A 20,022-nucleotide genomic window follows, 5' to 3' on the forward strand; every position below is an offset into this window, starting at 1 on the left:
CAAGGCTCTGTGGTTTAACCCACAGCGCCACCTGTGTCCCTTGGAACCAGAGAATATTGAGAAGCAAAGCAGATAGTAAGCTTGATCTTTATTGATCTATTGCAACAGGGTACTCCCCTCAACCGCAGGAGATAGGAGGGACCCAGAAAAATGGTGTGCAAGGCCTTATAAAGACTTTTGAAATTGCCACCCTGTAGATCAAGACCACCCCCAGAAACATCATACATACATCACAGAAGGGGTGTAACCTAAGACCACCCCTCAGACACATCACACCTACATCACAGAAAAGGCGGTCTAAAACAGAAATTTTAATATTGTTTTTCTCCTGTTGTTGTTTATCTCCTGTCTGGCAGGTTACTTGATTGCAGGCCTGGGGAGCCTGGCCATGCTTTTGCAGTGATTGAGGCATCTAATCATAAGCCTGCATTTTTATTAAGGCTTGATCAGGGCCTGTATCTTAAAATGAGCTTAAAGATTTTCAAATGTTCATGCCAGGCAGAAGAGCAGCTGCCTAAGAACCTTGGCAATGTTTTTCCTCCTAGACAAGGGGGCCCCCTGATTTATAGCAGAAAACAATTCTCAAAGTCGTAAAAAGGGAATTACAGGCTGACAGCCAAGGTTACACTGACCCTACATATTACAGAAGATAAAAAAAGAGATAAACATAATTAAGAGTGGGTAAATAGTAAAATAAAACCATGTGCCTCCCATTAAACTTGAGCCATATTTTCCTAAGGTTGAAAGGTCAAGAGCAGTGAAAAAGGCAACTGGCTTGGCTGGAGAAGAGAGTATTTTGGGAAGTCTTTTTCTAAAGTTGTTTCTTTCTTAAACTGAGATCCTTTTAAGATTTCTTTTCCTTTTAAAAGGTTATCTATGTTATGTATTAAATATATATTGGCTTAAATGTAATTATGCAAAGGAATTAGAAGCTAAGAAATGTTAAATCCTTATGCTAGATTCTTATTTCATATAGTTGGAAGAGATCACAGGGGCCATCAGCCACCAGCCCAGCCCCCCCTGCCAAGCAGGAAACATCATTAGAGCACTGGTTGTCAGGCCTTTGTTTAAAAGACCTCCAAAGGAAGGAGATCTTTCAATGATGATCCTTGACATCTGTTTAAGATAAAAATTTAAGATTAACCATCTGTTTTGGAGGGCAATAGGGCGAGGTGAGCTGGTAATTAAGGTTCTTTGTTGAGAAACATGTAAGATATATTACTACTTATTTGTCATTTATAGATAGAAGAATATATAGCTTTTTGTTTCCCATAAAAGGACAAGAGGAAATGGGTGTATCTTTTGTGATTGGTTCTAGCAAACAGCAAATAGGAATTTCAACCAGGCTGATTGGACAGAGGCAGCCACAGGAGGAGCAAGGGGGCTGGATTAAGGAAATATAAGTGCTGGCCAGAATGGCAAGAGGCCAGGCCAGAGCTTGGTAACCATATACCACTGTGCCTCATATTTATTTGTCTGACAAATAAATTATTATTTTAATTTCTCTATTGCTGCGTTGAATATTTCATTCCAGCTAAGCGTTAACCACAAGCAGGGTGCTACATGATAAATACTTAGTTCCTTAGCCAGGTCACAGGCTCACACCCTATTCAAACACAGACATACCCTTAAGACAGGATTTGTGAAGGAAAACACAATGGGGAGGCTTTCCCACTTTGACCATGCAGAGAAACATTTGCTCAGTTTAGGAATCAAAATGGTTTCAGGTCGGTCTTCCTGTGCTGATCTATGTACGTGCAGTTATGAACATTACCATATATCTAAGACCTCAAAATTCCTATCACAGCTTCTCCAGGATTTTTTACAGGGGTCTTTTCCTAACCCATCTCTGGTACAAGTGGCTGGTGTGGAGCAGTCCTTCCAACACTAGTATTACTGTAGCTTACCTTGTTTGGGCTGCAGCGGACCCAATCCAGCAAAGCTATGGCAACACTGGTGTCAGGAAGGCAGCTATGAGATTCGGCTGGCAAAGTTATTTAGAAAAAGGGGGGGGGGGTTGATAATTCCTAGGTGCTGGGTAGTTTGGGGTTGCCAGCTTGCAGAAATGTAACCCAGTACAACTGCCATTAAGAATTTCCATTGTTCCGCGGAATTATAGTGGGTGCTAGCAGTGCCGGATTTACGTATAAGCTAAACAAGCTATAGCTTAGGGCTCCACTCTCTTGGGGGGGGGGGGGATTTAAAGGAAAAAAACCTGGATGTGCATTTCCAAAATATAAGATAAAAAAGAAATAAAATAAAACCTACATACAGCAACAGTGTTTTGTGTTGTGTAGGTAATGGGCCCTGCCTGCTAGCCTGCTCCCTAAAATATCACTGGTTTGCTCATTTCTATATATAGGACGCAGGTGGCGCTGTGGGTTAAAGCCTCAGTGCCTAGGACTTGCCGATCGAAAGGTCGGCGGTTCGAATCCCTGCGGCGGGGTGCGCTCCCGCTGCTCGGTCCCAGCGCCTGCCAACCTAGCAGTTCGAAAGCACCTCCGGGTGCAAGTAGATAAATAGGGACCGCTTACCAGCGGGAAGGTAAACGGCGTTTCCGTGTGCGGCTCTGGCTCGCCAGAGCAGTGATGTCACGCTGGCCACGTGACCCGGAAGTGTCTCCGGACAGCGCTGGCCCCTGGCCTCTTAAGTGAGATGGGCGCACAACCCCAGAGTCTGTCAAGACTGGCCCGTACGGGCAGGGGTACCTTTACCTTTTACCTTATATATAGGGTGTCTACATTCTGCATGTGCAAATGGCTTTAGATACCTATTAGGTCCATAAATTACCATATAGCATATATTCAACACACAAAACAGTGACAATTTGTTGTTGACAAAGGACAGCTGGACATATAAAGGGCCCCATTACCTTCAGTAGTTTAGAACCTCAAGTTTAGGGCCTCTGAGACAATATAGTCCCCAATTTATTCACTGAATGATGCATTTCTTTTTTTAAAATAAAGTTTTACTTTTTCACAATACAGTAAAAATTAAAAAAACCAATCTAAATAAAGAATAATTAAAAGAGAGAGTGAGAGAAAGAAAGAAAGAAAGAAAGAAAGAAAGAAAGAAAGAAAGAGAAAAGAACTACAGTGGTATCTTGGTTCTCAAACTTAATCAGTTCCAGAAGTCCATTCCAAAACCAAAGCGTTCCAAAACCAAGACACGCTTTCCCATAGAAAGTAATGCAAAACAGATTAATCCGTTCCAAACTTTTAAAAACAACCCCTAAAACAGCCATTAGAATAAAAATAAAATAAAATAAGAATAAAAAAATAGAATAAAAGTTCGCAAACCTGAACACTTACTTCCAGTTTTGCAGCGTTCTGGTTCGAAGTTATTCAAGTACCAAGGCATTTGAGAACCAAGGTACCACTGTGGAAGAATCCTCTCTCAACGATATATCCTAACTTTTATCCCATACGGAGAAGGATGCACCCTCCCATCTCTTTCTTTCCCCAGCCCACCTCCTCCCTTCCCTGCCTAGCACTCAGTGTCTTTCACCTACTGCTCAACATCTTCACCTGCCTCCATTCTTGCCAAAATACAGTAAGTGAGAATATTAGAGAGAGAGAGAGAGAGAGAGAGAGAATATTAAAGGAAATAATCATAGAATAAAAAGAAAAAGGGATAGCTCAAGAACAGATAAAAGTTACTTCCAGCTATCCACCTGCCAGTTGGATGTACAATAATTTTTGAACGATAAGTTTATTTAGGGGGAATTCAGCACAGCGCTAAGGAGATCATTCTGTCAGCATAAGTACCGTCTTTTTTGCTCTATAAGACTCAGTTTATCCCTCCTAAAAAGTAAGGCGAAATGTGTGTGTGTCTTATGGAGCGAATGCAGGCTGCGCAGCTATCCCAGAAGCCAGAACAGCAAGAGGGATTACTGCTTTCACTGTGCAGCAATCCCTCTTGCTGTTCTGGCTTCTGAGATTCAGAATTTTTTTTTTTATTGTTTTCCTCCTCCAAAAACTAGGTGTGTCTTGTGGTCTGGTGCGTCTTATAGAGCGAAAAATACGGGTATTTCTGCTGGCCTGATGGAACAGTCTTCCTTCTGCTCCATCTGTGTTCTGTTCGGGGGGGGGGGGTTCCTCCTGACCCTCCAAAGCAGATTGATGGGGTGCATGAGGGGAGCGAGGAAGCCCCATTGCACAAGCAGGAGTCTTCCCACGAGCAGAACAGGGTGCTTGGATCTTGCCCTTCATCTTTTGGGAGGTCACTTCCCACAGCACTCCTGAGGAAGACAGCTTACACTTGAAACACACTAGGACTTTCAACTGGGAGTGCTTTCTCAAATAAAAACATACTTTTAGGTTCACTTCCTTTATTGATTTCCCCTTGCCCTCTGTTTTCTTCAGATTTAACCGCTGCTGCCCTTTTTACCCAGGTTGAATTTAGACACATATTTAAAAAACGCTGTGAAAAACCCACACATTTTGAAAAATATACAGATTTTGCCATAGCTCACGATCGCCATCTAGTGTCACCTTTGCATAATGCACTTTACAACACACTTAAAACGTTTTCATTGCAGCTGAGTCCCCAGACTCAGTTTACAAAGTGCTCCCCCTTCCCCAAAGAAAACTAATTACAGATCTAAACAAATTTCCTGAGAAATATACAAGGCTAATCTAAACGTCAAAGTGAATGACAGAATTCTATATAAAAAATGAATCAGCTAAAACAAATTGCTTCCTTTACAAAAAAAGATTAAATATCAGCAATGTAAAAAAATGTGGTTAGTGCAGTATGGTCCTCCCAGTTAATTGAAACAATGACTTTTTCTGGTTGGACCCAGGAAGACTTAAATGTCCGTTTTGTAGGTCATCTTTTCTGCATTAGGTGAACTTCTTCATGAACCGCAGTTTGGCATATGCTATCAGGAGGAAGATGACTGTCATACAGCTAAGAGCCACAATGTTCTCCCACATTGCCCAGTTGGTAGCCTCTATTCCCTGTCCGCAGAGGTATTGTTCGCCATAGCACCTGTCAAAAAGGATAGTACAAACATTCAGAATGTTATTCATTAACTGAAGCAATGCTGCAGCGCTAGAAAGACAACCCTGTCACTATTCCCAAGCACGGAAAACAAATGCTTGCTGATCCAAGGCTACACAATTTTCCCCAAAGGCCAACTCTTGCTGCATTCTTCATTTCATTTTTACTGGGTATTTTCCTACCCCTTTATGCAGCTCTGACAATGCCCTCTGCAAATAATTTGTGGCAAATGAGCACCGGGAGAAGAGTTAGACCCTTTTTCACTGAATTCATAGAAACATAGTGTTATGTATTAAGATTAGCTGCAGTTCTGTATTGTTATGTATTAAGATTAACTGCTTCTGGAGAACCAGAGCAGCGCCCAGAAACGCCATTTACCTTCCTGCCAGAGCAATACCTATTTATCTACTTGCACTCTGATGTGCTTTCGAACTGCTAGGTTGGCAGGAGCTGGGACCGAGCAACGGGAGCTCACTCCGTCGCGGGGATTTGAACTGCCGACCTTCTGATCAGCAATTCCTAGGCTCTGTGGTTAAGACCATAGCGCCACCCGCAGGTTGAATGTTGAGGAGCTTTCTGTAGCCAAAATGTAGTAATCGACACACAAGGATGTGGCTTAGGGGAACTGAGATATTTTTTACAAGCACACAATGGCTTTAGGAGGGAAATTCTTGAGTGGGGCACAGTGCAGGGGGTAGGTATGGATGGGTATTTCCCAGAAACCCAAGGCTTTTGACTCAAACAGATGGCAACCTCCATCTTCCAAGGGGTTTAACTGATCCATTAATCCTATGAGTTTTAAACAATTTAATGTCTTCTCAAAAATAAGTCCAGTTCAACACAATAGATCTTACTCCCTGGTAAGTGATATAGGGTTGCAGCCTTAATCAAGTACTATTTCTTTAAATCAGCAGACAGTCTTTATCAATACTCTTTGTGATTTTGGTTTCTGGGTTCTTTATATGGGACCTTGATGAGAGGGACTGTTCTTCCATTACTGGAAATAAATGACTAGTTTTCAATAGAATTGTGAAGAACGCACCATGACATGCATATGATATGATTTAGGAAGAGTTTATCTTAGGGAGCAACCTCAAACTGATGAGGATAGTAATTCTTCTGGAAGAGAATGTATGTGCTCCACCCACCTCCAGCTGGGATACTCACATTTCTCTGGTCTGAGGAGAACTTGGGGGACAGCTTTGCAATGGAAAGGATTCTGTGGTGTTTGCACAGAAACGCAGGTCTCTAAACTCGTTGACTTCAAGGGCCTGTGTAGGAAGCCAGAGAGCAAAATAGAGCCGCAATAATACCAAAAAGAGAATCTCCAAACCAGCCTGTTGTAACAACTGGATTTTTGCTGATTTTAATACAGCCATGGTCAATCTGTGCAACTTTGTCAACAGCAGATATGCCTACACAGAGTTTCATGACTTCACCAGCTGACAAGTATCAATATTTTATTTATTGTTCCTGTTGCTCCATTGGAAACAGCTTTAAAAACAGCCGTGTCCTTATTTTGTGAAAAAAACTATGCTTTTAATCAAGGGCCGTAACACAATCACGATTCCCTTCTGAAAATCCTGCTTAAGAAGGAGTGGCTTTCTCAACAACTATTTATATTTAAGTGATATTTAACTTGGGCTCATCTGATGCATAGAAGCTGCCCAATGTAGCCATGAATCCCTAGAGTCTAAGACATCTCTCCCAGTGTGATGGCCTGGGATTCGGATTTGGATGCTGAACCTGAGGAATCCCAGCCTGCACAGGAATCCCCGCCTCCAGAACCAGCTGAGCCGGGGCTGGGGCTTGAGCCTGAAGGGTCCTCACCTGTGCTGGATCCTCAGGTGCAGGCACCAGCTGAGTCTGCTCTGGCTCCTGAGGTCATGGAGGACCCATTGCCTGCAGGTGCTCCACTCTCAGCCTAGTCAGAGGAAGCTGAGGTTGCCTCTGGGTCCGTTAACCCTCCAGCTTCTCCTGAGCTGCAGAGGCTCAGGGCAGAGAGGCGGAGGGAACTAAGTTCCCGCAGGAGGAGTGCTTGCCTCCAGGCCAGGAGAGGCGAGTCACCTGAGGATCGGGGCTGCCCTGCACCTCGGGGCAGATAAAAGCCAGCCAGCCTCAGTCTCAAGTTGCGGGAGCAACTTCGTTGGTTGTCAGTTCCTGCCTGAACCCTGTCCTGCTATCCTGCCAGAGCTCCTAACCTCACCCGACTACCTGCCCTGAATCCAGCTTCAACTTTTACGGACTGCCTCCATACTGCACCTTCAACCTCGGACTGGACTCGGACCTCACCTCTTGGTTAGCCCACGGGACCAGCACACCCAGCCAGCCTGCCCAAGATGGATCCCAGTCTTTCTTCTTCCCAGAACCCCTTGCTGAAAACTCTCTCTTCCTGTCATACCCCATCACCTTGCCAACATCTGTCTCCCCATCAACCCTTTTGTCATGTTAACAGAAGACAAGCCAGGCTGGTTTGTATAAGCCAGCCCAAGGATTCCTTGTCTGGCGCAGTCTTGCAGCTTGTACTTCCATCAATATCCCAACCAATCAAAATCTTACCATTTATTAATTTCTAGGGTTTAGAGGGGTCCTCCCCAATCTATGTTAACTGTAGCATACTCACCGTGAGGCCGTATCTGGGAATGCTGAAGTATTTCAGCCAGTTCAGCCAACCCATGACGGTGGGAAGGTTCACCAGTAAGCCAGAAAATATCTAGAATGTGGAGAGAGAGAAACGGTACGAATAAATTCACATTTTAAAGAATTAGGCTCCGAGGCAACCACCCATCGTAACACCTCCGCCCATTCAGCAACAACTCCTTTTATCACATGAACTGCGGCGGGATTGCGGGGGGTCAGGATTTGGGATTGAACTTTCCAAAATATGGAACTGCAGAAAAGGCAGCCATGGTTGTACTAGAGCTGATCTAATTGGAGCAAGAGGTCACCAACTCCAGGAACACACTCTGGCGCTGTTCCTGGACTAGGTCTGTGCGTGTTTGTGGTCAGGATATAAGATAAGGCACAGACGTGTCTTCCCTGTTCTACTGGTACAGTCAAGGCCATCCTTGCAGTCACAACCTGATAAAGGAGAGGGCTCTGAGCACTTGTTTATACAGCTGGGTTTTGGCTCAAGAGCTCAAGTTAAAGCATTTTAGCTAAGGAAAAATAGGGATTTTGGTGTAGTTTCAAACCGCCTGCACAGTCAGTTTTGGGTTTGGGAAAAACATTCCTTCAATGTGACACATGCAAGACTCACCAGCATGAAGACAAAGCAGATGGTGATAAGTAAGTTGGCAATAGCTACTACATCCATCCCTGCGGAGATTGCGAGGGCCATTGAGGTGGAGGTGTAGCACAACAGCACAAGAGTCAGCATGAAGAAGAAGAATCGGCCCGCATCAGCCTGGTAGCCTGAAAACAGGAAGAGGATAGGTGCAATGAACAATCAAATCACGAAGTAGAAGACTGGAAGGGGCATTTCTAAAAACAAACAAACCCAGAAGCTTTCATTTTGGGAATTATAGGGACAGAACTACCCAAACTGTACAGAAACTTATTAATGTATGCTACTACAGCGGCCAGTGGGACGTGGGTGGCGCTGTGGGTTAAACCACAGAGCCTCGGACTAGCCGATCAGAAGGTTGGCACTTCGAATCCCGGCGATGGGGTGAGCACCCATTGCTCGGTCCCTGCTCCTGCCAACCTAGCAGTTCAAAAGCACCTCAAAGTGCAAGTAGATAAATAGGTACCACTCCAGCGGGAAGGTAAACGGTGTTTCCGTGCGCTGCTCTGGTTCACCAGAAGCGGCTTCGTCATGCTGGCCACATGACCCAGAAGCTGTACGCCGGCTCCCTCGGCCAATAAATCGAGATGAGCGCCGCAACCCCAGAGTCGGCCACGACTGGACCTAATGGTCAGGGGTCCATTTACCTTTTTTACTACAGCGGCAAGAATGTTACTTGCCCAAAAATGGAAAGAAGAAGAAGTCCCAGCTAAAGAAGAATGAATACAAAAACTGATGGAAGATGGGGAAATGGCGAAAGTTACTGGAAAAATAAGAAATGAAGATAAAAGACTTTTTATAAAAGAATGGAAATGGTTAACAGCACAGGCCTTAGGTAAGGCCTCTGCGGCATATGAAGAGTCCCACCAAGGAAGTATGAGGTTGACATGTGCGTTGGCATGACAGCGTACAAAAATACAGATTATTATTTACCAATCATCCAGTAGCTTATACATGAAAATATGATTGCAGGCATGGTCCTCATGGGTAGCAGGTCTCCAAGCATCAGGGCAAGGAAATATGCAGAGACTCTGTAATAACCGCTGGTATACTGGTGGCTGTGAGGACAGGAAAGAATATGGCTTACTGGAAAGGTACACACATGATAAGAGAAATTTAAGGACTTGCTAATTAGGAAAATAGGGGACGCGGGTGGCGCTGTGGGTTAAACCACAGAGCCTAGGGCTTGCCGATCAGAAGGTTGGCGGTTCGAATCCCCGCGACGGGGTGAGCTCCCGTTGCTCGGTCCTTGCTCCTGCCAACCTAGCAGTTCAAAAGCACATCAAAGTGCAAGTAGATAAATAGGTACCGCTCCGGTGGGAAGGTAAATGGCGTTTCTGTGCGCTGCTCTGGTTCGCCAGAAGTGGCTTAGTCATGCTGGCCACATGACCCGGAAGCTTCTATGCTGGCTTCCTCGGCCAATAAAGCAAGATGAGCGCTGCAACCCCAGAGTCGGCCATGACTGGACTTAACGGTCAGGGGTCCCTTTACCTTTACCTAATTAGGAAAATACTTTGGCCACCTCATGAGAAGAGAAGACTCCCTGGAAAAGACCCTGATGTTGGGAAAATTGAGGGCACAAGGGGAAGGGGAAGACAGAGGACGAGATGGTTGGACAGTGTTCTCGAAGCTACAAACAGGAGTTTGACCAAACTGCGGGAGGCAGTGGAAGACAGGAGTGCCTGGCGTGCTCTGGTCCATGGGGTCACGAAGAGTCGGACACGACTAAACGACTAAACAACAGCAAAATTAGGAGAAGAGAAAGGAACCATTTCATAGAATCATAGAAGTTGGAACGGAGTTCCAACAGAGTTGGATCATTGAGTCCAAGCACTTGCAATGCGGGAATCTCAACTAAAGCCTCAACTAAAGATGGACGTCCAACATCTACTTAAAAACCTCCAATGAAGGGAGTCTGTTTCACTGTCAAAATTTTATCAGACTCTGAGTTTCACATCTACCACGGATGCTCTGTCTTGCTTAATGAAATATATCTCCTGCTCACTTCTAACAAATAAACGATTCTCTTGTCTTCAGCTGGAGTTGCAATCCTCTAGCAATATTAATAACAAAATGCTCATGTTTATAAATACATGGATGGGACTCGTTTCATTCCTGCCTTGGAGCTTAAGGAGACATTCTCAGCATTCCCAAGCAATCTCCCTCATTGAAACATCACCACTAGACCTGCTCAGCTTTGGTAAGTTTGCGTTCTGATCCTCTACATAGTTTTCTCAAACTCACGCTAGTGTTGAAATACTGCCCGGAGCAACAGAAATTCCATTTTCATGAGCTAATGGGATTTGCTTCCAAGAGGTCAAGGACCAATTATCACATCAGACTTTACCAGACTCTGCTCGGCTCTTTGATGGATTTCCATGCTTTATCAGTGAAGGGTATTCTACTTGCACTGTTCTCACACTGCAGTGGTCTACATAGGATGTGAAAGCCACTTCCGGCCTGCCCCAGGAGGTGGGGTTGCGGGCTTCATGCCCACCCCACATGAGCGGGGGCTGGTCCCAGCCCCCGCGAGAGCAGGGGATTCCCGGTCAGGTCTGCCCCCCCAGCCAGCCAATCAGCTGGCTGGTTGGGGGGCATGGCCTGCCCTATTTAGGGCCGGTGCAGAGGGGGCTCGCCCTCTTTTCGCCGGCTCGCCCCCACGTTTTCCCACCCTCTCTCCCTTTAACTAGGGTTAGGTAGGTCTTGGACTTTGCTATGGACTTCGGTCTGTCGCCGCAAGGGGCATGGTAGGAATTTTTCCCAATTGGCGATTTCTGGCCTTTTGGTTTTTCGCCTACCTCGTAGCAACTCGTCACAACTTCTCGGCATTGGCGGTAGGCATTGGTAAGAAGGGGTTAAGAGGATGTGTGTGTGGGGGGGAGGAACGCCATCACCTTCCCCCAGCGAGTGAAGGGTGGTCCGTTAAAGGACTCCGGGGGGCGTGGCCCTGTCCGAAGCCTATGGAGGTGAGGGCCAAAGGCACGCCCCAGAGCGGTGACCCGGGGGAGCTCCTAGTCGACGTGCCTCGGCAGGAGACTCCCCCGATATAAGGTTATCCCTTCCCCGTGTCTCCAGCAAACGGGCTGGAGCCGGATAGTCGTTAGGACCAATGCCTAAGCCAATGCCTCTCATTCCTGAATTCAATAAAGTTGTGGCCTAATTCGCCCAATTAACCTTAAATTATGGTGTCTCGTGTCTTTATTTACCCTGGTGGGGGGCGGGAACTCGCCACGCAACTGACAGTATGTAGTTAACATACTGAGAACTGTTCACTGCTCCCATATGTCTCCAGCTGCAATACAGTGGTACATCGGTTGCTGAACGGCTTGGCTCCCGAACAAATCGGTTCCTGAACGCCACAAACCCGAAAGTGAGTGTTCCGGTTTGCGAACGTTTTTTTGGAAGCCGAACGTCTGACGCGGCTTCTGATTGAGTGCAGGAAGCTCCTGCAGCCAATCGGAAGCCGCGTCTTGGTTTTCGAACTGTTCTGGGAGTCGAACAACTCCTGGAATGGATTAAGTTTGATAACCAAGGATAACCACTGTACCACAGTGGTACCTCGGGTTACAGACGCTTCAGGTTACAGACTCTGCTAACCCAGAAATAGCACCTCGGGTTAAGAACTTTACTTCAGAATGAGAACAGAAATCGGGTGGTGGTGGTGCGGCGGCAGTGGGAGGCCCCATTAGCTAAAGTGGTACCTCAGGTTAAGAACAGTTTCAGGTTAAGAACGGACCTCCAGAATGAATTAAGTTCTTAACCCGAGATACCACTATACTGTACTCCCAAAAGGTTGGGTTTTTTTACACACACCCTTTTTATATAAAAAAATGGTCATGCCTGCTTTTAAACTTCAACCACACCCATTTTGATATGCAATTCCTGGAGGATTGGCCATGGGTGAGTGCAGCCCTCAGCCCAAATAAGGTTAGCCACCCCGTGCTTTGAAACTTCCTACTAACTCATGGAATGATATAGAGTATAGAGTTGGGAGGAAATGAATGAATGAACCTTTATTTGCGTCAGCAATCGGCCATAGCAAAAAATCAACAATACAATATGCAAAGAATAGAAATAAAAAGTCAGTTATATAAAATACATTTTAGGGTTTTGAATCGATAGTCAAATAGCGGATCGTACTCTGATTGCCCCAGCTAAAAACCTTGAGCCTTTGTTGTCACCTGCTCATCTTGCCCTGCCAAGAGAAAGGACACTGTGGCAGTGGTTGGGCAACCCGGAATGGACAATAAAAGAGGGGTGATAATCTCATTCCTCAAGTCTTTATAAAGAGGGCAAGCCAGAAGGGAATGCGCCACTGATTTGGGACTGCCATCTCCACAGGGACATAAGCGTTTTTCGTGTGGAATCTGTTGGAGTTGTCCCTCAAGTACAGCCGAGAGCAATACAGAGTGGCTGGGGAAGCCCAGCCAGATGGGCGGGTTTAAATAATAAATTATTATTATTATATTATTATTACATTCAATCTTGTGAGAGTAAAAGAGAGTTGAAAGGGACCCTGAGGGTTATCTCATTCAAGCCCCCGCAAAGTCAGGCATCTCAACATAAAGCATTAGATGTCAGGGAAAGGGGTGAATCATCAGTTCTGTTGAATAGCATGGTGAATTGTCACTTCCGTTGCTACCCCGAACCGCAGCCTTATTTCCTGTCCTGGTGTTTCCTGAGTCTCAAACGAAATGAGAGTAGGAAGGAGAGTTCACAACCTCCCGAGGGAGAGAGACCGTTCCACTATTGAACAACTCTTATTGTCAGGAAGTTCTTCCTGATGTTTAGTTGGGATCTCCTTTCTTGTAACTTGAAGCCATGGGTTCTGGTCCCACTCTCCAGGGCAGAAGTAAACCAGCTTGTTCCCTCCTCCATGTGACAGCCCTTCAGATACTTGAAGATGTCTATCATATCTCTGCTATGTCACCTTCACCCTCATCTTCTCCCCTGCCCTCCAAGGGTGCCATCTCTAGGGGGCTCTGGGTGCTTGAGCACCCACCAAAATTTTTAGGTGGGTGCCCAGCATAGCCCCCAACGCAACTTCTGGTGCCTCGTGAAACACCAGAAGTCACGTCCGAGGCACACAGCAGAGCGGAAATACAGGGCAAACGACATGCTGTATTGAATGAATACAGAGTGTAGTACAGTGGTACCTCGGGTTAAGTACTTAATCCGTTCCAGAGGTCTGTACTTAACCTGAAACTGTTCTTAACCTGAAGCACCACTTTAGCTAATGGGGCCTCCTGCTGCTGCTGCGCCGCCGGAGCACAATTTCTGTTCTCATCCTGAAGCAAAGTTCTTAACCTGAAGCACTATTTCTGGGTTAGTGGAGTCTGTAACCTGAAGCGTATGTAACCTGAAGCATATGTAACCCGAGGTACCACTGTACAGTCATACCTTGGGTTACAGCTGCTTCAGGTTGCGTTTTTTTGGGTTATGGACCGCCGAAACCTGGAAGTACCGGAATGGGTTACTTCCGGGATTTGGGGGTCACGCATGCGCAGAAGTGCTAAGTTGTGCTTTGCGCATGCGCAGAAGCGCCGAATCGCAACCCGCGTGTGCGCAGATGTGCCGCTGCGGGTTGCGAACGTGCATCCCGCACAGATCACGTTCGCAACGCGAATGTCCACTGTACCCCTAAACATTTTTTTGAAGAAAAAAAGGCAGTGGGAAGGAGCACACTCTGAAGGGATACAGCCCACAGATTTACCACCTAATTGCAAACTAGGCCTAGGGCAGGGGTCAGCAACCCAAGGCCCATGGGCCACAAACGGCCCATGGGGGTCGTTTAACCGGCTCATGGACCCCCGCCTCCCACTTGGCCGGCTCCCGTGTGTCGTGCTAAACCGGCACGGAGCAGAGTGGGGATCGCCTTCCGCGACGCTATCGGGCTTCCCATTGGCTGCAGGAAGCTCCTGCAGCCAATGGGAAGCTGCACACGCCTCCTCTGTGGTGGAAGGGGTGCTGGAAATAGCGTTTGCGCACTCACACACACACTACTGCCCACAGCGTCGTCTGCGGGACCATGAACTGCCACAAAAACTTTGCCGACCCCTGGCTTAGGGTTTTGCATTATCCTAGACGCTAGAAATAAGAAAAGGAACTTATTTCAAGGAAATGGAATAGCTCAGTTGGTTAGAGCACGGTGCTGATAGTGCCAAAGCTGCAGGTTCAATCCCCGTATGGGACAGCTGGATTCAGGGGGGTCAGACTAGAAGATCCCCAGGGTCCCTTGCAACGCTACAATTCTATCAAATCTATGCTTCCAGGTGTCATAGGAAAGCTGCAGAAATAGTGCAGGATAGTAGGCACCCCGGAAATTATCTATTTCAGCTTCTGCCTTCTGTAAGAAGGTACAGGGTTATAAAGACCAGGACTAGCCACCTGAGAAACAGTTTTTATCCAAATGCGATTTTGGTTTTAAATGCAGTGTAAGGTAGTCTCTGTGGGAGTATATTGCATTTAATTATGGGGTGTCAGAGTTTTTAGGGGGTTAACCAGGCTGGGATAATTGGGATAGCAGGTTTGTTGGTTTTTGAATGTCTGATGTAGATTTTTTTCAATTTCGTTGTTTTGTATGGGACAATGACAATAAAGATTATCGTATCGTATCAACCAGCCCCTCCTTTCCACTAACAAATCCATCTGCCTTTCCCTGCCTCCCCGTTTCCTTAGACGAGGTTTGATACTTACACAAACAACTTCTTATCCCTGATAAACAGCTCGATTGCCGACACACTGGAGAAGCACTGGTTTGTGGTTACGAAAAACAAAGATCCAACTCTGAAAGAAGCAACCAAAAGTAAGGCAACTGCCTTCATTAACTGCTTCGGAAGCTTTCTTCCGGATCTTTCTTTCAGGATCACTGAACCCTGTCTATGGTAGGAACACATACTGTTTCTTATGCAGGCAAGACACCATGGTTTTCTGCTGTTAAACTGAGATGGCTCTTGACCTTAGAGTAGAGCATCTTTTCAAGAACTGCTCATAGGCCATATGGCTGTGTTTGTTTCAACTCCAAAAATAAAAAAGGAAATTACCGTATTTTTCGCTCTATAGGACGCACCGGACCATAGGAGGAGGAGAACATGGGAAAAAAAATTCTCCCCCTCTCTGCTCAGCGCCCCTTCAGCGAAGCGGCAGGAGAAACGGAGCCCCTTCCATTTCTTCTCCCACTTCGCTGAAGGGGCGCTGCGCAGACAGGGAAAACTGTGCAGCGCCTCTCCAGCAAAGCGAAGCCTGGAGAGAAAGAGGGATCGGTGTGCACCGACCCCTCTCACTCTCCAGGCTTCAGGCGGCCATCCGCAAGCCTTTGGAGGCAGCGGGAACTCCTGACGCGCTCCAAAGGCTTGCGGATAGCTGCCTGAAGCCCCTGGAGCACAGTTTTGGAAGCCTCTGGAGAGCAGCAGGGTGCCTTCACCCCACTGCCCTGCGAAGGCTTTGTGCAGCTAACCCCAAGGTAAAACAGCGAGACAGAGCGCTGCGCAGCTCTACGTCTCCCTTTTCTGGCTTTGGGATTAGCTGCGCAGCCTGCATTCGCTCTATAGGACGTACACACATTTCCCCTTAATTTTTGGAGGGGGAAAAGTGCGTCCTATAGAGCGAAAAATACGGTAATTTTGCAAACCATTAGCCGGGAGGGGGGGAACAACTTCCCTCTCTCCCAGCTAAAGGTTTTCAAAATTAATTTTTGCATCTTTGCATTTTACTTCCTTTCCTATTCTTGTTATACCATTACCTAAAATGGCTCAGTTGAGCCAAAGTGATTCTATATGAGCCAATTCTATATGAGCCAATTATACAGGAGCCAATGTGATTAGATGTAAAACTAACAAAAGTTATTTTTTAATAAAATAATGATATCATGGAAAATAAACCTCGAGAAAAGCATCAGGGATTACCGGTTTTGAATGCCGCTTTGATCAAGTTTTACACCAAAGAAAATGGCCCCCACGATCAGTGCCAGGACAACTGTCACAAGGACCTGGAATGTGGGAAAGGAAAAAGAAAGAGATTAATTCTGTACCCGCTCACTGGCACAGCAACAGAATGCAACGGTCAAAGGGTATCTGACCATCCTGAACAAAACGAACAAGGAAGGCAAAGGTATCCACAGGCTCGGAATTAGTTCAGGGTGCTTTCAGATAGCAGGTTTACAGGGGCGAACGAAGGCGTTGTGACACCGGGGGCGAGGCGTCACTACGTAGGGCCCCTCATACCTACGGGACCACCTCTCCTGATATGCCCCACAGAGGACCTGAAGGTCCCTATATAGCAACACCCTAGAGGTCCCAGGCCCTAAGGAAGTTAGATTAGCCTCAACCAGAGCCAGGGCCTTTTCAACACTGGCTCCAGCCTGGTGGAACGCTCTGTCTCATGAGACCAGGGCCCTGCGGGATCTGATTTCTTTCTGTAGGGCCTGTAACGGATCCCGTTCGCATCCAGAGGTACCACTGTATATAAAAACATAATAGTGTTTTTATATATGCGAAGAAGTGTGCATGCACATGAAAGCTCATACCAATAACAAACTTAGTTGGTCTCTAAGGTGCTACTGGAAGGAATTTTTTATAATAAAACATTAAACATTAAAAAACTTCTCTCTACAGGGCTGCCTTCAGATGTCTTCTAAAGGCTGTAGAGTTACTTATCTCCTTGGCTCGGGGGTCGCATAACTCCATACCCTACAATAAAAATAAGAACATCCTACCATACCCTCCAACGTTCCTCTGATGAAAATAGGGATGTCCTAAGGAAAAGTGGGACATTCCGGGATCAAATTAGAAACCGTGAGGGCTTCTGTAAATCCGGGACTGTCCCTGGAAGATAAGGACCCTTAGAGGGACTGTGAAGCCAGCTGACCCCAGTGAAGGTTTATGGTTTTTAGACTAGGACCTCAAGCCACAAGCTCCCTGCTCTGGCATGCTTCTGGGTGCACCACACATTCTCACTTGAGGGTCCACAATAGCAGACGGTTCTGCTCCTTACTTGCGCCACAGAAGCTTGGGGGTTTCGGATGAGGTTTTTGAGGGAGCGCTGAGACACCCAGTAGAGCTGAGTGAGGAAGCCGTTTGCGTAGGTCACTTGATTCATGAGCCTCGGCTTCTTCTGAGGTATCCCGTGGAGATTTTCATATTTCTTCAGCTGCTCCATCATGCTCTCGTACTGGGAGGAGCTGAGGTATTTCTCGTGCAAGGAGTCCACCAGTGTCTTCTCCACGCCTTCCTCTTCCATGCCATTTTCATTACTGGTTTCTGGGGGGAAACAAAAAAGGGACCCCACCCCCCGTTTTTTAAAGTAAAGGTAAAGGGACGCCTGACTGTTAGGTCCAGTCGTGGACGACTCTGGGGCTGCAGGCTCATCTCGCTCTATAGGCAGAGGAAGCCGGCGTTTGTCCGCAGACAGCTTCCGGGTCATGTGGCCAGCATGACTAAGCCGCTTCTGGCGAACCAGAGCAGCGCACGGAAATGCCGTTTACCTTCCCCCCGGAGTGGTACCTATTTATCTACTTGCACTTTGACGTGCTTTCGAACTGCTAGGTTGGCAGGAGCAGGGACTGAGCAACGGGAGCTCACCCCATTGCGGGGATTCGAACCACCGGCCTTCTGATCGGCAAGCCCTAGGCTCTGGGGTTTAGACCACAGGGCCACTCGCATCTCCCTCTTTTTTTAGGACTATATAATAGAATGCTTTTCAGAAATACAGGGTAAAACAGAAAAACAGAGGGTACAGTGGACCCTCTGTATACGTTAGCCTTGGGTAACGTAAACTTCGGGTTGCGAAAGCGGCAAACCCAGAAGTATTTTTCCAGGTTTCACCACTCGCACATGCACAGAAGTGCTCTATGTGCGCATGCGCAGAAACAGTCCTCCGGTTGCCAATTCCTCGGGATGTGGCTGGACCTCCGGAACGGATCTCATTCAAAACTGGAGGTACCACTGTACTAGATCCCCAGTGGTGATCAAGAACCTCCCCCAATGTCAGCTTCTTACCCACGTGCTCCTGATCGTCGGTTTTCTTCAGTTTCTGACCACATTTGCTTGCAGCTACAGCCGTGGAGTCACCATTGATCACGTCCAGGAAGAAGTCAGCTGGGTTATTGAAAGGCTCACACTCATACCCTGTAAAGAGAGAAAGAGAGTAAGCGTTGGAGATGTAATGAGACTGAGGGTTCTTTCATATGTGGTGGACCTGTAAAAGGGTAAAAGAGTACAGTCGTACCTCGCAAGTCGAACGGAGTCTGTTCCGGAAGTCTGTTCGACTTCCAAAACATTTGGAAACCAAAGCGTGGCTTCTGATTGGGTGCAGGAAACTCCTGCAGCCAATCGGAAGCCGTAGAAGGCCTGTCAGATGTACGGCTTCTAAAAACAGTTCGCAAACCGGAACAGTGACTTCCGTGTTTGCGGCGATTGGGAGCCAGAACGTTCAAGAACTAAGCTGTTCGTAAACCAAGGTACGACTATATTGGGAAATAATTCATAATGAATGGGAAAAAATGGTTTTAAGTACTTTAAAATACAATCAAACCAGAGTTCCTTTTATTCGGAATAACTCAGACGGAAATTCCCAGGTGTCGGAAAAGGTTATTTATGTATGCCACTCTATGGGCTCATGTTTTGTTAGCCCCAAAATGGAAAACAAGCAAAGTCCCAACTAAGGAAGATTGGCAACTTAAATTGATGGAATATGCGCAGCTTGCGGACCTAACATATAGAATAAGAGAACAAGAACAACTTACGTTTAAAGGAAAATGTTTAGTGAATAGAGGGAGGAAAATTGTGTTCATTTGCTAATTATTTTATATGATTTATCCTGCATTTGTGATCATGGAATCATAGAATGCATGGAACGTGTCCAGAGGAGGGCAACCAAAATGGTCAAAGGCCTGGAAACGATGCCTTATGAAGAACGGCTAAGGGAGCTGGGCATGTTTAGCCTGGAGAAGAGGAGGTTAAGGGGTGATATGATAGCCATGTTCAAATATATAAAAGGATGTCACATAGAGGAGGGAGAAAGGTTGTTTTCTGCTGCTCCAGAGAAGCGGACACGGAGCAGTGGTTCCAAACTACAAGAAAGAAGATTCCACCTAAACATTAGGAAGAACTTCCTGACAGTAAGAGCTGTTCGACAGTGGAATTTGCTGCCAAGGAGTGTGGTGGAGTCTCCTTCTTTGGAGGTCTTTAAGCAGAGGCTTGACAACCATATGTCAGGAGTGCTCTGATGGTGTTTCCTGCTTGGCAGGGGGTTGGACTCGATGGCCCTTGTGGTCCCTTCCAACTCTATGATTCTATGATTCTATGAATAATGGAGTTGGATGGGACCACAAGGATCATCTAGTCCATGGGTACGCTAACTAAGGCCCGGGGGCTGGATCTGGCCCAATCGCCTTCTAAATCCGGCCCGCGGATGGTCTGGGAATCAGCGTGTTTTTACGAGAGTAGAATGTGTCCTTTTATTTAAAATGCGTCTCTGGGTTATTTGTGGGGCCTGCCTGGTGTTTTTACAAGAGTAGAATGTGCTGTTTTATTTAAAATGCATCTCTGGGTTATTTGTGGGGCATAGGAATTTGTTCATTTTCTTCTTCTTCAAAATATAGTCTGGCCCCCCACAAGGTCTGAGGGACAAGGAAAGTTTGCTGACCCCTGATCTAGTCCAACCCTCTGTAATGCAGGAATCCTTCACCCAACATGGGATTCGAACCCAGGATCCTGAGATTAAGAGTCTCATGC

General features: G+C 46.5%; 1 protein-coding gene across 1 annotated transcript in view; it reads right to left on the reverse strand.

Moving 5' to 3' along the window:
* Positions 1-4,313: 4,313 nt before the first annotated feature.
* Positions 4,314-20,022, reverse strand: part of LOC307215681 (broad substrate specificity ATP-binding cassette transporter ABCG2-like) — a 36,400-nt gene continuing 20,691 nt past the window's right edge. Inside the window, exons 8-16 of the mRNA XM_079975193.1 lie at positions 18,286-18,414; positions 17,282-17,547; positions 16,195-16,277; positions 14,987-15,076; positions 9,224-9,348; positions 8,264-8,418; positions 7,628-7,717; positions 6,172-6,275; positions 4,314-4,992 (exon numbers count right to left, since the gene is read on the reverse strand). Of these exons, the coding sequence (XP_079831319.1) occupies positions 4,845-4,992; positions 6,172-6,275; positions 7,628-7,717; positions 8,264-8,418; positions 9,224-9,348; positions 14,987-15,076; positions 16,195-16,277; positions 17,282-17,547; positions 18,286-18,414 (1,190 nt within the window). The 3' untranslated portion in view covers positions 4,314-4,844. The remainder of the gene's footprint in view (positions 4,993-6,171; positions 6,276-7,627; positions 7,718-8,263; positions 8,419-9,223; positions 9,349-14,986; positions 15,077-16,194; positions 16,278-17,281; positions 17,548-18,285; positions 18,415-20,022) is intronic.

This window comes from Podarcis cretensis (genome assembly GCF_951804945.1).
Source record: "Podarcis cretensis genome assembly, chromosome: 5".
NCBI classification, from domain to species: Eukaryota; Metazoa; Chordata; class Lepidosauria; order Squamata; family Lacertidae; genus Podarcis; species Podarcis cretensis.